The sequence below is a fragment of the Leptonotus elevatus genome, chromosome 2, assembly GCF_054856555.1.
Source record: "Leptonotus elevatus isolate MCC_2025b chromosome 2, RoL_Lele_1.0, whole genome shotgun sequence".
NCBI classification, from domain to species: domain Eukaryota; kingdom Metazoa; phylum Chordata; class Actinopteri; order Syngnathiformes; family Syngnathidae; genus Leptonotus; species Leptonotus elevatus.
Genome location: NC_141240.1, coordinates 5,504,385 through 5,522,455, shown reverse-complemented (window position 1 = coordinate 5,522,455; position 18,071 = coordinate 5,504,385). Strand labels below are relative to the sequence as shown.

The 18,071-nt window shown below is 42.0% G+C and overlaps 1 protein-coding gene across 5 annotated transcripts in view; it reads left to right on the top strand.

Annotated features, from left to right (window-relative positions):
- The window catches only part of nrp2a (neuropilin 2a), a 73,741-nt gene that overhangs the window by 30,251 nt on the left and 25,419 nt on the right, over positions 1–18,071 (top strand). For all 5 annotated transcript variants that reach the window (XM_086067729.1, XM_086067728.1, XM_086067732.1 and 2 more), the window contains exons 4-8: positions 5,614–5,844; positions 6,899–7,054; positions 7,420–7,589; positions 8,748–8,903; positions 15,605–15,749. In XM_086067729.1, the coding sequence (XP_085923855.1) occupies positions 5,614–5,844; positions 6,899–7,054; positions 7,420–7,589; positions 8,748–8,903; positions 15,605–15,749 (858 nt within the window). The remainder of the gene's footprint in view (positions 1–5,613; positions 5,845–6,898; positions 7,055–7,419; positions 7,590–8,747; positions 8,904–15,604; positions 15,750–18,071) is intronic.

The following is an 18,071-nucleotide window of genomic DNA, read 5'->3' as shown; positions in this document are numbered from 1 at the left end:
TGTACACTGTATGTATTTCTGATGCCGTCACATTGATTGGACGTTGACCCCGTCTGACAACATTGCGGTGTTGCTACAGTATATGTATGCCTGACTAAATCAAATGCTTTACTTCATCATCATCATCTGTAGTCGCCCTCCAAGAAACAATAAGGTAAACTAGACTAAGTGCAATTTCTGCAGAAATTGCGTAGGAATGCTGAAAGATGAATGCTAATCTGAATGCTTATGAAGTGAATTGAAAGATAAATTATGTGAAAATCACAAAGTATTAATTGTAGTTGAAAGATAAATGAATAAAAAGAACACACGAACCCAGGAGGCGTACATTTTTTAAGCAAATTTATATGGAAAAGTGTTATCTGAAAGTACCCTCTATTCATTTAGATGGAAAAGTAGATGCTTTTCAGCATTCCCACAATTAAATAAATAAACACTGTTTAAGTCTGGTCAACTCAGAAGCAATTATGGCCCAAACTGAAATAATGAGGTATGATCAGCATCTGTATAATATGTTGCCACTCGATTGGCACACCGTCTCAATAGGCCTAAACAAGATTTTCTTCAATGAACTCTCGTAGCTCAGGAAGGGTGAGATATGTGTGTCTAGGTAGTTGACATGTGTCAGGCAAGCAGGTGGATGTAGTTACACAAGATACAAGACAATGAGGTGAGAGCGTAGGTGAATCCTCTACGGGAACTGTGCGCTAAAGCGGCGAGACACCAGACAGCAGACAAGATGGAGAGAGCGCAGACTGCACATCACGAGTGAAAAAACAAGACAGGATGAGAGGTGAATCAGGGGGCACTCATGCAAAACTTGGATGGGTTTTACCCAGCAACTCAGCTTCTTGCCCAATTTCAAATTCACACTGGCGTACGGTGTGACCCCTCCCCTTTGCCCGTGCACCGCTTTTGACCAATGACAGCTCACGCCAAGCAGGAGCTTGAATTGATGGAACACGTGCGCAGGAGGTGATGGAGGGAGTTTCCGAGACTTGTTTTTGGCGTGCTCACACACCGTGAACTAACGACCACTAACGAAAAGGAGGCACTCATGCATACGTGACTGCTTCACAAGCATGCCAAATAAAGAAGACACCCTTGCACTGTGTGTGGCGCATGCACAGTGACCATTTGGTGCACACCGTCTGGAAAACGCAAACACAGTGGAGCTCTGTGCTTGGAGACATGGAGTCAAGCTGTGCTCATATTGAAGTTTTCGCAACTCCAGACTGCTGATTTGTGACCCAGTAAGAAACAAGGCTACTGTGTTACTAGGTCTCACACACGCTGAGAAGCTGTCATGCACTCACCTCACATAACACACATGCCAAGAGACTAAAAAAAATGCCAGTGGCAAGGAAGAAACCCAAAGACGTTAATAAAACGGAAGAACAAGCAAAGACACTCACATAACGTGACTCACACATGAGAAGGTTGCAAACATGTGCATGCACTTCTCTTGTTGTCGGTATCGCTTCCCACTTGCTGATCATTACCAGCATACAGGCAGCACGGTGGACTTATGGGGAACACATTTGCAGCACAGTTCTGAGGCGCTTATTTATCAATAAACATCAGGGACAGTGTCTCTGAATTGGCACCCTGAGGTGGTCGTCACCCATATTAAGAATGAGGGTGCGTTCTTACTACAGAGGCATCCCCCTTTGTGGCGTCGGCCTGGCTGTCGCCAAGTCACGTAGGGGAAATTATGGACGTACACACCACCACATACAGGCACCAACGGCAATTATTAAATACATTCTGCGCATGCGTGGGAACTAATCCCCCTCCTTACCATAGGCGTTGGTTGTCACTAGTTCTCATTGTTAGAAAAAGGCAACCGGAAAGCTCTTCCGGAGGCAAGATATAAAAACGTAAACAATGCATACTCGCGATGTATTCCCACGCGAAGAACACCCTCAGGCACTACAGAGTTGTGTGTACTGTAAAAGTAAACCCTACACAGTAAATTCTGTAGTGTATATTTTACTTTATTTAGAGTGTGACAAAATAGACTCAGCTTTAGAGTCAAATTTACAGTTGGAAGAGAGTAAAATAAAGAATTGAAAAAAATAAAATAAAAGTCACTCAAAGTTTTTTTTTTACTCTCTTCCTAGTGTTTTACTCTATTTAAACAAAATAGACTCAATTTAGAGTAAAATTTACTCAGAATGCACTGAGTGCCTGATATATCATATGGTGATGAATTCATCTTCTCTTCTTGACATCCAAATCATGTGAAGGGTGGTAATGTGCAAAACGAGTGATATTGTAAGAAAGACTTCGTCACGTCCTGTTCTTGCATGATGTGCTGATTCGCTAGCTAACTGCCAAAAAGAGTGATGAAATGTCATAATGGCAATTCGACATGTCGAATCTGCCAAAACATCCCCCAGACGCTACCCAGCTGGATCCAACATTACAACGGTGATTTATACATTAATCAGATGGCGGATGCCAACGCCCGGATGCTTTCTGATGTCCGACGTCGGATTGGTGTATCGATGCCTTTTGCGTCTCTGATAAGGTCTGTTCAGGGATTTTGGAGCAAAGGAAACTTCAGATTAAAAAATCATTGAGTTGTCGTAGTGAAGCTGGTCGATATATGTTCATGAACTGTGGGTAGTGCCCGAAATACAAGATCACAGATACAAGCCACCTAAAAGGGTCTGGGCATTCGTTTTGAGAGAGGGTAAGAAGCTCAGTCATGCAGGAGGGGCTAGAGTCGAGGTAGGAGCTAGACAAAGGGAAGTGGGAAGTCGGAGCTTGTCTGCTTCAACTGCTGCCCCAACAAACTGACCCCATATAGAAGACGGATGGAGGACTTTTAATATACTGTGTGTATGCATGTATGTAACATGGCAGGTGGGGCATTCTAGCCTGGCTTGAATGTAGATGACTTACAGGGTTTAGATACTGCAATTTATGATTCGTGACATCAGGAACGACTTGGAAAATGGCATTTAATCTGGATGACCAGATTTTCCGAATTAAAAACCGAGACAAAACAATTTCACTGATTATAACAATAAATTCTCACCCGGAGCTATTCAGAACCAATTTAATTGCAAGACAATCTGGTGATCGGTGGTTGAGTTATTGGTCTAGCCAATGCTAAATGCTATCTTGGTTGACAGTTCAACAGCACTAAACAATCAATGCACTCACCGTAATCCAACCTTTTTGCTCAGTCCCGGCTTCTATTGGAAGCTGGCTGTGCCATTTACTTCGCAGCGAGCCCACTATAGCTGTTTTTCCACCAACAAGCCCAGGATCTTTGAGTTCTGGGTAAAGGGAGTTCTTGGTTGTAAAGGTTCCGCAGGGAATTTGCAATTGTGCTTCCACAGTGTCTTAGAGTTCTTGGTAATTTATTCAAATTAGTTTAATGTCGTATGAGTTTGATGAGACCCGGCCGATGTAAAAATAACACACACACAAATTTGACCAACCAATCAGCCTTTGTTAGTGCAGCCCGCCCCCTCAAAGTTCCAGCCTGGCTCAGCAAGACCCTGGTGCTGAGATAGTACTTGGATGCCCCCTGGGGAATTTAATCAACCCGGGAAAATGTTGGTGGTGGAAAAACGCACAAACTGAATTTTACCAAAGTAAAATTTGAAAAGTTCTCCAAGAGTTCCGGCGGTGGAAAAGCCTGTATTGTAACATTGGAAAAATGCCGCCAGAAAGGCTCCGCTTGCGTTGCGAGTCGGACTACATTTCCCATGATTTTTAGACACAGAAGCAGGAAGTAGTCCTAGTTCCGGTATGATGAAAAGACGCCTGTTAGCGCTCAGCTGCGGATGGGAATGAGAGTGCAAATGTGACTGTAAAGGTAAAGGAATTCAAAAGTTAAATGCTCTTTTTAAATGGTTTGTCATATGAATTGCTATGACAACTGTGTGATTGACATACACATGGCCCAGTTGGCTTGCTGACTGGACAAATTAAAAAACAAAAACAAACAAAAACTGGACGCCAGGACAGGGACGGGACCTGCATAAAAAAGGAACAAAACATCTGAGTGGGCGAAATCCGCCACGACTCGGCACACAAGGCTAATATATAATACACAAATGCAGAAAATATGGTGTTGGTCTCCTGAAGTTGCTCACTTGTCCCTGGGCTAAATAAGGTGGGTGCCATTATCAAGTGCAGACGGGAGCAGTGGGGGAACAGCCAGCCCACACCGCCACTTTTATAGGTCTGCCTGCTAATAAAGACTGGTGCCTTGTTGGAATTCTGCTGCAGGAATTTGCTATTAACATGTTTGAGCTCCTGATGCTGCTATTGTACATTTTGATGTGGCTGTTAACTCATTGGTCAGGAACCTCTCCTCTTTTATGCAGAACTTTCTAAAATACAATTTTAAAAAAACAACTTCACCACTTTTAGCATACACAGTAAATTATGTAGAGTAAAATTGACTCGGTTTTAGAGTAATATTTACACTTGGAAGAAATAAAGAATTGGAAAAAATACAAAATAAAAGTGACTCAAGGGTGGAGGAACAAACTCATGACCTTCAGCTTGGGAGATAGCCAATCCACTCCCTGAGCCACGCAGCTCCTGCGTTCTGTTAGTTTATCGTTCGTGTCAGCTGCAGCTGATTTCATGGACTTCCCAACTCCAAGAGACAAAAAACTAAATATTTCGTCTCTTGAAGATAAACAAACATCGACATAGCTCGGGTGGTAATGTGGCAGTCTCCCAAGCTGCAGATTGTGAGTTTGTTCCTCAACCCTTGAATGACTTTCATTAATTTTTTTCAATCTTTTGTTTTACTCTCTTCCTTGTGTAAATTTAACTCTAAAACTGAGTATATTTGATCCCACTCTAAAAAGTAGAGTCAAATTTACTAAATTGTGTAGAAAGAAGCATAAGACATGTAATGCAACCAAATTATCTGTGTTGAAAAAAGATGACAATGAAGGTGAATATAGCAGAGGCTCGTGAATCAACACATTATAGGTGCACGTCTACAAACAGTGGAGGGGTCGATGGGTAGATGGCAGGATTGGTGCAGCTGCAGACGCTCAAGGTGAGCCACACAGTGGCCCAGGCTGCATAAATCTGCATCGCTAATGAGGAGCTGCCGCAAAGGGCTCACTTAGAGCCATTACACAAGGTCTGTGGTATGTTTGACTTCATGAGAAAAGGGCGAACCTCGGCGAGAGGGAGAGAGAGTATAGGGAGCATTTGAGAACATTTATTTGGAATGTATGCAAAAGCTCAAAAGTCAGAAGCACATCTGAAGTCCTCAAAAACGAAGCGTGTCAAATTACCTCCTGTAAAAAACTCATTTGCTTGGAAGCTTTTAAGGCCTGGAATGAGTAACAGATCTTTCTTCACATCTTGAAGCAATGAGATTGTTTTTTAGGACGCAAAAGGTGCTGGAAGCAGCATGGTGCTGTGTCAAAGCGCTCATGATTGGCAGGCTTGCTGGGGTGGCGGGTTGTCTTCATGTCAGACCTAACATTGGACACACTGTAAGATGTCAGTGAAGAACTTCATCTGCAAGTCAGATGTTTCTCCGGTTTGATCCATTGCTCGTGTCTGATCTGTATGTTCTTTTATGACAGACGGCTTTTTCTCATCTTTGTCTCATCTCAGGGTCAGAATTCTGCTTCCGCAATTTCACCAGTAGCTCCGGCATGATCGAGTCACCGGGCTTCCCTGACAAATACCCGCACAATCTGGAGTGCTCCTACATGATCATTGCTCCGGCCCACATGGAAATCAGCCTCACCTTCCTCACCTTTGACCTGGAGAATGACCCGCTGTTGGTGGGAGAGGGTGACTGCAAATACGACTGGTTGGACGTGTGGGACGGCTTGCCGCAAGGTAAGTGCACGCACAGGCGAACATTCAAATTCATTTCCACCCTGCAAACGCATGACTCACGCCATTACCACATGGACATTCCGTCAGGAAGCGCTCACTTTGATGTGCAGCCTTGCCTTCCATTCCTTTGGGTTACATATAGGAAACATTATTTCACACTGGCATCCGAAAGTGCTTCGACACCCCGAAAGCGCAGCCCTTTCTCATGCCCCGCTTATATGAACAGCCTTTATCAGCGCTTTCCTATTCCTTATCACCTTCTGTTTCCTTCCTCCCCCAGATGTAAGTGAGTTGGGACTCTATTTGGCTCCAATGTGAGGTGCTGAATGTCAGGAAATGGCAAAGCAAAAACAGTTGTTATAAAGCACTTTGATGGTCACCACCAAAGAGTAATTGCTGCTGAAAACCACATTAGTGTAACTAAATGGCGTTTATGCACCTCACATCCCTCCATTTCTCTTCCCTTTTATTTAAAAAAAAGTTGGGGCAGAGGACTGCTTTGCTCTAATAATTCCATATCTGGTTTCTAAAAAAGGATCCACATGGATAAAAATTTTCAATTACTTATAGCCTTGAATTTGGGAGCTCTGGTAGTCGCAGACATTGAAAGAAGGAGAATTAGGAGGAAATTAAACCGTAGCCCACTTGGAGTGAGCCTCGTCCTCAGGCGTGAAAGGGTTTTGGCAGACAAGAGAGAAGGGTGAAGAATTTGGCGTCTAGCAAGCGAGCACGTCTCAAGACTACGGTAATCCTCACTGGTCCAGCGTGCGCGCGCATGCGGATGATCCCAGAGCAGCTTGCATTAAGGCGGGGATTCCAGTCCCCCTGCTGCGGTCCGGCTAAGACGCACAGATGGACGGAGGCATGGAGAGGGGAAAGAAGGGAATCAGGAGTAACTCATTAGCCATCGCTTAGCTGCATAAAAGTTGATTTCTTCTGTCGTATATCCCCAATGCATCAACAAACATCTTCAACAAAATAAAAAGTCCAGTGTTCTTTGAAAAATCAATGAAAGGTCCTAACTTGCTGACTAACTTGATTTGTTGATCTGCAGTGTCACCACTGATCGGGCGGTACTGCGGTACAAAGATCCCTCCAGAGATTCAGTCGTCCTCTGGCCTGCTGTCCCTCTCCTTTCACACAGACATGGCGGTGGCCAAAGATGGCTTCTCTGCCCGATACAACATGACACAGAAAGAAGTCAGCGAATGTGAGTGTCGGATGTCTCCCTATATCTCTGGGGGCCGTGTTTGTTTTGTGCTTGGCTGGTATGTTTACCTGCTCTTATTAAATCTCTATTTCTGTACCATCTTCCCACACTAATTTTTCTTTTTACACCTCACTCTCTTTGAAGCTTGCCCACTTAATGCAATTCAGTTCACCTCTTTGAGAAGCTTTTTTTTCCTGACAATTTAAATATTTAAAATTGACACCACCTCAATTGACTTCTTCTGACGCTATTTGCCCATTTTACACTCACGTCTTCTGTCTTTATAATCTGCTATGTCTTCCTGTCATCCATTCTCTTCAACCTCCCATGACAACAAAATTCCCATTTTTTCCCCCATCTGTCAGCGTTTCACTGTAGCATGGCACTCGGCATGGAGTCGGGGAAGATCAGTGACGACCAGATCAGCGCCTCCACAAGCTTCTACGACAACCGCTGGTTGCCGCGCCAGGCTCGCCTCAACAACCACGACAACGCCTGGACGCCCTCAGAGGACAGCAACAAAGAGTACATCCAGGTCTGACAAGCCACCTTTCCATGTCCACAATTCTTTTGTCCAGAATACTGTGTTTGGACACACAGCATACTTACGTATCAAATTGCTCATCGTCATACACAAGCACCTCCTACAAATGTCAGAATTTGGTTATTAATTCATTCACTCACAGCCATTTTCACTGAAGCAACCCCCTTCTCTCCTGGCTGTTCTACTGGATTTTGACTGATTTCGCAAGACCCACAGAATATTGTGTTATATTGCTATAAAAACATGGAACCTACCAAAAAAAAGATTACAGTCTCTTCTTTTGTATCTGTTTCCGTTTTGCAGCAATTAGCATTAGAATATAGCTAAGTTTCCTCATTATTCACAAACCTGTTGAAAACTCTGGGAAAAAGAGCTTGTTGCAAAATGTCCCTGGTTGATCTCTTATACTGTGCTGCCACCTGCTGGCCATTTTTTAAATACCTACCATTGCTTTAAACAACCTCTCCAGGTCAAAGGCTGCATCAAAGCCTTCTGTATGCTCTGGCATTTCAAAACAAATATTTAAAAACAATTATAAATACGGACTATGGCAATATTTAGAACATGTTTATACATTTTTGGGAACAAATGAGTTAAGACTCATGCATTATTAACTGAAAAACACAACTTGTTTTTGTTTTGCTAATACTGCTTGCTCAGGAACAAACCCAGACAATGAAAACACTATTGTGTTTTGTTGACAAAGGTGCACTAAGCAGCAGTGACGGTATAGAAATGTGCACGGAAGGAACCGCAAACTGATGATAAGGAAGTGCTCCTATTTCTACACTGTATATTGATATTTATATATATGCACATGTGCAGGCGAGAGCACGGTGATGGATGAAGGTGTTTCAGAGGATCCCATTCATGTTACACCATTGATCTTAGCATCCAACGTTTTTCTTCATTTACACATGACAATGCCTAGACGCAAGCGCCACCTCGGTTTCCTGCGTACTGTCGATCCGCAGCTGTCTACATGACAAATAGAAGCAGTGGCTGGTTGTCTTGGTTATCTGCGTCAATCCTGTGCATCATAAATCCCCACTCAATGCTTTGTGGTTGCTCCTCTCCTATCTATCATTCTCTATTAAGAAAACATAACACATATTTTAAATTCAATGTTCCCTTTGCCTCTTTTTCAAGGTTGACCTCCACTTCCTGAAGGTGTTGACGGGCATTGCCACTCAGGGGGCCATTTCCAAGGAGACACAAAAGTCTTACTATGTCACTACCTTCAAGCTGGAGGTCAGCACCAACGGGGAGGACTGGATGATCTATCGGCATGGCAAGAACCACAAGGTACATGAATGCTCATAGGCCTATGTAGTGTATATGTGTTTTCGTTTCCCTGGTTGTTCATTACAAACAGAATAGTACGATGGCGTATTAGAGCAACATACAAATATATTTTGTTAGCGGGTGGGGGCAATATTCCGAGAAAAAAACTTGCAAATTTGCCACTTTATAAAGTCACAAATTTGTGACTTGATAAAGAAATAAACTCATAAATTTGCGACGTTATAAAGTGGCAGATTTGCAAGAAAAACAACTCTATGAGAAATACACGTAGCGTACTACTCGGATGTTTTCACTTTCAGTCGGGTTTCTTAGATAAGGTTAATGGCTTTAATCATATCTTGTTAAACATTCGCACTTTGAAGCGTTTGGTACTGCCAGCGACAAAGACGCCTCACTTTGCAAAGTTCCACACCCTGAGGATCACGCATTTAAGTTAATTTGTTAAAATGTATATTTAGTTGTACATTTATGTTTACAGAAATATTAACATATTCATACATTTTGTTTTTTTTGTTTTTTGTACAAGTAGCTAAGTTGATGTGTCGAATCTGCTGCTCTCCGTCATTCACTTGCATTTAACTAAAGTATGCTTACTTCTGATTGGTTAGTGTTAGTCAGCTGTTAGGGGATCAGGAAATGTTGTCGCTCGAGCTGCCGTGTATGACGCGTAAAGATTCAATTAAGAATGAATCTGTCTCCATCCTGCCTTTTCATTTTCATAAACAGTGTCCCATTACCACCAACGAATCCTCACATTAGACTATGGCTACACTATGTGTATTTGTCTAAGTTTTTTTCTTGCAAATTCGCCACTTTATAAAGTGGCAAATTTGCAAGTTTTACCCTTCCCCCCTAAAAATTATACATGGCCCTAATATGCTATCGTAGAATAGTGTAATTTATTGAGATATTAATTATAAGTGATGATTCTCTGCTGAACCTATCAACAATCCGCAATGTCCGCTGTACCGCTGTGGTTGGTCCCCCAACCGAAGAGTATGGTAGTAAAAGTACAAATCAAACCGTTTGACAGTTGAAAGGCAAAACAACTGCCTACTGTGTTAAACTGAAATGTACTTCTTGGTGGAGACATTCCTAGAACTTGTACTCAGATCATGACATTGGTCATGTGGCAAAAAAAGAGGTGATGGAAGAGTTGCAGATAGCAAGAAAGGAGGCGAAGCTGACAAACAAGTACAATGGAGTCCTCTGTGTGCCCTTCTGGGTGTGTTATCTGTAATCTTTCAACCATTTCCACACTCACAGACACACAAGTTTATGTATGAATGTATGTTTACTGCAGGATGTTGTTGTCAATTCGCATTGGTCTCCATTCCTCATATCTGGGTTGAGGTCACCATGGATTTTTAGTAGGAAAATGGAGAGTGGTGAGGGGGATGGTTGCTCTGTGGAAGGGTTAATCCACAGACACACGCACACACTTCCACATTTAACAAAGTAGACCCCTTCTGCGCTGGCCACTGATTAGTTTGGGTGGGGCCGGTGGGGGGTATCGGATGTGGAGATTACCCAGTAAAACTTAAAAAGAAGCAACATCTGTGCAGTTTGTTAGAAGCCCCTCAACGCACACCGCCTTTAAATAACCTCTGGCTTGTCACCCTGTCTGGAGACAGATATGATGCCGGCCTCTTTGTAATCTGAGCCTCTGCTCACCTCGTCCCAAAATGACCTAATCATTTTTTATTAGGTGCGACTTTCCAAATGAAACAAATGGCTTAAGTCTAAATTTGGCAAACAACAATGATCTGACTGAAGCAGCACTTTTCACTCTCTTTGCCAGCCAGGCTCCACCCGTGGTCCCCGTGGGCCACAGTCAAATCTACTGTGACTGCTAATCCATCGTCCACGAAGTACAAACTCCCGGTTAGCCGTCCTAAGCCCCCCAAACAGCCCTTAAGTGGTTGAAGCTCATTTTCCGTCAGGGGGTCCTGTAATGACAAGGATTTTACTTCTGTAATTGTCATTTAACACAGCGCTCAAGAGCATATTGGGGCTTTGAAGGCTTGCACAAGTGTATGCTTGCCTTCTTATAATGTGTGTGTGTTTGTGCGAGCGTGCGTCTACAACTTTATGGACTTTTATTTTTAAAGCGGTAGTCGACCCAAAAAAATTATTCACAATAATGTTGTGTGTTGTATGTGTTAGACTAAATCTAATCATTATTATCCAGGCTAGGGGGCGGCCATTTTGCCACTTCCTGTTGACGGAAAATGACATCACATTTGTTCACGGCTCACCTGTTTTCTCTTTTTGGTCACGTGACTTTCGTAAACTAAGCCTTAATATTTCATTTCAGGGCTGTTCAAACATGAAACAGATTGCAACCTGTTTGTTAAATAGTGGCTCACAGTTATAAGCCTGAAGTTTCAGATACATAAATAATACATTTTCATACAAATCTTACAGTGTACATGTACAAGTTTACTGATTAGTATTTTTTAAATTTAAGTAAAAAAATTCACAGTAATCGATTTATAGATTTGTTTCAGGATTAATCAGTATTGAAAAAGTTGGGTCAAAAGTAACCCAATTATAGATCAAAAAAATGGACCGATCCATCTTATGGGTCAATTTGACCCAACTTTCTGCATTGTTTTATACAAAATGACCCCATTTTTTTACCCAAGTAAAGGATCGGACCAATATTTATGAGTTGTTTAACACTAAAAGACAATTTCTTGATTTAAAGTAGAGGATTGGTCCATTTTTGACCCGGGTTATTACTGTCTTTAGAGAGTATGAATAGTGATATGGGTCGACTCGCCAGGTACTAGAAAATTCACGCCTCTAATGTTTGACTAGTGGGACTGCAACATATTATTGTAAAGGGTTGACTTCGCCGTTAAAGATGTTGACTGGAGAAAAGTGCTTATCCGTGTGCAAGTGCATCTATCAGCTTGTGTTTTATGACGTTCTTTGTTGCAATACATTGTCCAACTGACAGCCGTGTGACATCTTGATTTCAAATCACACCCATTCACACATGCATCTCATTCCTTGATGAGATGTTAGCCCACGTATAGCTCTCTCTTGCACACATACAATACGTTAACATACTGTTACAATATGCACCCAGTCCATCTCAGAGCCCAGAGCAGCAATCGGCCAGCTGGAACCAGTTCCTGCTGTCAACATCTTCATAGCAAGAACCAGGAAGGGAGAGGAGTGGAGGTCATGGCTTCACAGGCTGAGAAAGAGGAAACAAATGGGGGCAGAAGGGAGCTGGGAGGGGACCTGTGAGGACTGTATTGAAAAAGAAATATGGCGGAAAAACACAAATGAATGAAATATCAGTTGGATAATGTGTTGTGCAGAGCTCGCTACGTCTCTGCGGTGTACTCAGCTCCACACTGCTCAGACTGCACAGGCCAAACGGACTCACAAATGAGAGGAATGCTGGAATGGTAAATGAATTGAGCTGTGATGTGCGGAAACACAGCATTTTCTACAGCGCTGACAACATTCGGTGAAAAGATGTCTGTTTTGTGGTGCACTTTGTGTTTGCTGGCCCAAAGCAGTCGATCTTCAGAGACTGTAGCATAATACTCACACACACCTTCCACCGTGACCTTGTTTTCCACAAAGGTCATCAATAGTTAAATAGTCATGGTCCACACCCAGTCTGGCCGTCGCATGCGTATGCTGAGCTTTCCACAACGAGCGGCGCTTCGTTATATTTTCATGACTCTCTACGCCAGGAGACACAACATGGCGGCTTTAATTATTCAACTCACCTCTCCTGCATGTGACAGAAGCGGGAACCGCGCCCCAGTCGTCAGGCAGATTAGAGCAAAGCGGTTTAAATGAAAGTTTTCTGTCTCTGATGCAGCTTCATTTAAAAAGTGACACCGCCATCAACAAGTTAGTCAATGAGCAACCATCTGCTTCCCGGAGGTAACGGCCTTTAACCTTTGAAGCGATGGGGTCGGGCGCTGCGACAAAAGGCAGGAGGAAGTGGAGGAAACTGAACCGCCATTGTCTTTGTGTCTCCCCTGTCTCCTCTTCTTTTCCGAGGTTGGCATCTCTGCTCTCACCTCTTGAGAGATCATTTGTCTTACTGGGTCATTTAGCTAGCCCATGCTAATATTTTGAGTCATAGCCAGTATGGAAGGGCAAGAAAATCCCACAGGTGGTCATTTAGTTATGGGAGACATTTTGGATCCTTTTGTACTCACATGTCTGCTATCCCATTTTAATTTCTAAATCATGAAACTTTCTCATGACTCATATTAATGGAAATTCTAGCTAATTTGCCATTTAATGCTCTAATAGTTTATTTCCTGTCCCAGTGAAGAAGCTGCTTATTGTGCTTTGATTCCCACTTGCCCCTCCAATGCCTCCTCACTTACTGCGTTCTTTTGTCTCATCAATATAAATGCAGCGCACAAATAAAACATTTTAACATAATGTTTGGGGAAAAAAACGTTAGCAAGGAGAAATCTCTGCGTGTTTAGTTAATCGACACAGCACACATACACACATAACTACTGTGAGCAACTTGTGAGACAAGTTAAATACTCTATATATCTGCATATGCTACAAGCATATCTTGTTGCTTTCTCTATATCTTCACTTTGCTTCCTTATTAGCAGTCTACACTCGTGACTCGGTGTTGACCACTCACATATTAGCATTTCTGATCATAGATGTTGAACATGCCATTTACAATTGTCACTCAACACACTCCACACCCTAGGACAGACACTCAGGATAATCTTTTAGCGACCTTCTTACATGATGATCCCTGCTCTTCATCTGCATTCAAGTACTCGTCTGAAGACGTCCCATCCCTGTTGTTGTTTTTAGTTTTTCTTGCTTTTCCACTCACAACGCTTTGTTCCATATATCTGGGAGCAGCAAAGACGTTGCCTTTGTGTAAGCGTGTGTGGGTGTTTGCATAACCCCCATAAGAGCTCACATCCACTGTTTGGCCTCTTAGGTAAACACGACGGTTGCCGGTCATCCATCCAGCAGCAGACACAGCACAGATAGCCCACTTTTCTGTTCAAACACTGACTGGTTTGTATAACCATCGTCAGCGCTACTTGATTAAATCAGGCCATGCCCGAAATCAAATAAAACCCTAGAGTAACGTTTTGAAGTCCTATCATATGTCACTCTGTGAGGCATATGCCAGACAAAGAATATTGTAAATGGGTCACTTTCCACCAACATTGCATAGAAGTATTTTCAGGCACCTTAATTCTTTTTTAGGGGTGTCAGGCGATTACAATTTTTAATTGTAGTTAATCGCATTACTTCAATAGTTAACTCACAATTAATCGCAAATTTTATATCTGTTCTAAATGTACAATAAAATGCACAATAAAATATTTTTTTCTAAGTTATCATAAACTTGTTAACAAAAGTGGGAAAATATGTTAAACTAATAGAAATATGGCTGCATCTTTTAGTCATTGATACAGTAATTTCACAAGAATTCATAGAATTGAGTTAAAATTAAAAATATGTACTATACTGTAAAAAACGAGTGTGATATTGATTTGTGTTGAGGTTGTTTTTGTGCCACTAGATGGCATAATTGCATTTGTAAGACGTTGGTGACAACTCGGTGAGTTTTTTTTAAATCATATTAAGAGCTATGTAATCTTTAACATGAAGTAACTTGTGACCCTAGTCTCCACTAATATATGCATTATTATTAAATGTTTTACTGCTAAATTTTGACGTGGATGTGTCTGCTGCACTGCGACTGGAATAACCCCCAGTACAGGCTTTCCAAGTAAGGGTCATTAATCGCACGTTAAAAAAAATGTGTGATGTTTAAGAAACTTTAAATTCACTCAAAATGAATGCACTAATTTTGACACGTTTTATTTTGTGCTTTTCTGAATGGATACATTTAATCTTTTGATCATTGCAATCATCTTTCCATCGTTCTCCATTATGATGCTTGGCCAGAACATAATGAAGTGAATGACACTGAACTGTCTTTCAGCTAAACTTCCTCGTGTGTGTTTTCAATTAGTCGTGAGAAATGCACAGACGCACCGAGAGGATGTGCCATAGGAAAGAGGAAGTGGTCCTCTAAAAGGAAGATTGGTGTCTGTCAATGAAAGCCACCATGAAATGCCCCCTTGAGCATCCCAGGACTCTTTTTTACCCCAAAACAGGAAGTAACCCGAGCATGCGGGCTACGTGTGCCCTGTCACCCCTGCAGGCCTGCCCTGCCACAAAAGACCCAATGGGAGGGAGGGAATGTTGATGCTTTGGGATGGGTTAGATACCTCATATCCTCACATCCTGCCCACCTGGGAACACTTCCTGTGCTTAATGGCCAATCATGTTTGGTCTTGTCAGGTCATGTCTCTCTCACAGGCACCACAGAGAGGTGTGTAGGAGCTTGTGTGTGTGTGAGAGTGCGTCCCTAAGATCATAAACCCTCATCTATCCTCTCGCTTTCCCAGCCTCCTAGAGCCAAACCTTTGACCTCAAAACACAATGACAGCTGGGCTGCTGACATCGGATCCATGTTTGGGTTGTCTCCGCTGTGTTGGCCTGCCTCTGTGTGTGTGTATGTTTGTGTGTGTGAAGCCAAGCAAAGCCGTTCAGTGTGCGTTGAAGTGTGAGGAAATGACAGATAAGACAAACCCGCATAAGGGTTAGCACATTCAACAGCAAGCAACCTGCTGATGATAGTATTTTGCCTTTCTTCGCAGGTTTTCCACGCCAACACGGACCCAGCCGAGGTGGTGCTCAATCGCGTACCACAGCCCGTCTTGGCCCGGTTTGTGCGTATCCGACCACAGACGTGGCGTAACGGCATCGCCTTGCGCTTTGAGCTCTATGGATGCCAGATTACAGGTGTGTAGAAGACAACATACGGTTCTATTGTTGTCTTTGCTGAATCAGCGCAATGAACAAAGATGCATGACATGATAATAACATGTTATCACACAACACAAGATGACGTAACCTAGCATCGTTTAGCTAAAGTATGACACTCCAGTAATTATTTTTTTATTATTTATTTTTATTTTTCACTTTTAATAACATTTTGGACTTTGGCAAAGCACTACAGGGTGACATTTTACAGCACTTACTAGGAGGCCACATACATAAGTCGAAACATTCCGTAGTCTCAATCTGTAACCTATGCTTAGTAAAATCATAAAACTACAGTAAAGATGTGTCTGGACATGGATTTAAAAAATAATTGAATGGAAAAACAAACAAACTGTTCCTTACCTTCATTCATGTGGGTGGGTGTCTGGAAGGGGGTCAAGTGAAGATGTGCATTCATATTTAAATGAGAGTTGTCAAACAACTAAGTTTTTTATTCAGATTAATCACATCTTAGAATTTTCATCAATCATGATTAATCACTTAATTAAAAATACTTTTTATCAAAACATTTTGCCATCCAAATTTCAAGAGCACCTGTTATGTGTTAATTCTTTCTACATTTAATGTTATGAGGATGTTTTCAAAAAATTTTGATCCTCCTCTTTTTTTAATCTGTTCATTACTTGCATAATTAAAAATGGGGGGGGGGGGATGAGCCCAATATTTTGACATGAACAAATATTCTGAATGTCATACGCAAACATTTATCAAATGCTTTTAAAGATTAAGCTCTGGTCAAAATTAATAGTGTGATTAATCTGTGTTAATGCATGATTAATGCGATCACAAGAAAACAAGAGCTGTTGGTGAAGTTAGGTGATCACTGTATCCTGCCAGCAAGAAAATAATTTATTTTAGGGATGTTCAATACCACCTTTTACAGACCGATTCCAGTACGAATACTCAATTCTTGAGTAGTTACCGATACCAATACCAAATACTGATACCGCTAGTACTGTACATAGAATTCCCCCCTAAAAAATGTAAAAATGTGACAGATCATATCCTAATGTAACATTTTCCCTTAAAATTGTATGAAATTGATGGCAATTTTTCTATTTTTCTATTTTTGCGAGTGCCGATACCTTAAAATGAGGCTGATATCGGGACTGATTCCGATACCTGGTTTCGGTATTCGCCCATCACTCTTATTATTGTATGAAAGTTATGCTCAAAATGATGTTATTTCCGTTTCCATGTTCTGTCTTACCTTGAAAAAGAAAATGTAACTAAATATAAGCTGAACTTAAACAAAAAAGAGATCCCTGAACCACAAAAAGCAGGAAGCCTTGCACACATTTAGGCTGTCTCACACTCCCCGTGCTATATTTTAAACAAAACTCGCCTCAGGCTAATGATAGGAAAGTGTTACTCTATTCTTCCTTCCAGAGTCTTCATTTGAGTCATTTGCCTTTCCCACAATCTCTCTGAGCTGACACTCCCCCTCCAGACGTCTCCCGTCTTCCCTCTCATGGTTTTAGACTTTTTTTTAATGTGTCTTCTTTGCTTCGTGAGCGTAGCCGATCGGGGAATGAGTAGCGATCAATCTTTCATGGTTGCCTCCGCGTCCGTACATGGCATACTGTGATCCACTTCAGCTGCTAAGCGCTGTGAGCGAAGTAACTATTAACGTCACAGACCAGGTATATCCCCACGCTGATAGTTCCTAAATGTAGCGGCACACCCTTTGAAATGTACACACACAAGCGTATAAAATCCCCATGCCTTAACTAAATGATTTATTCCTTCATCCTTTACAGTGACATAACAGCATAAAACTTTGATCTGCGTTCTCTTAAACTGTCAGCACAGCTAACTTCTCCCTTCCTCCGGCCCTTTCTCGCTTCCTGTCTCTCCTCCTCTTCCTCCTCCCTCCTCGTTGGTCGCCTCACTCTTCTTGCCTTCTCTCTGCTGCCGCTTGTGACTGCCGGAGTGTCATCCTAAAATCCCCAAGCCGCCCCCTTTATCCTCATTTCTCGTTCGCATGCAGCAACTTCCAGTGCCAATATCTGAATGAGTTTTATTCCTACGGGTGTGTTTTATTCAGTGCATGTGTGTAAGTGTTTCTGTGTGTGTGAATGGAGTGGAGTATTAAAATTTCAATCTGCCGGTCACAATTGTGATAGACAAAAATAATTTAATTAATGTTACTGTGTAATCTTTTTTTCTTTTTTTTTGTCAGTATATATTGTCAGAATGCATTGTTTGCATGAAATGTATGCATTTGCACATGTTTGGAATATTATCAATATATATTATCAATTATCACATGACCAGAGC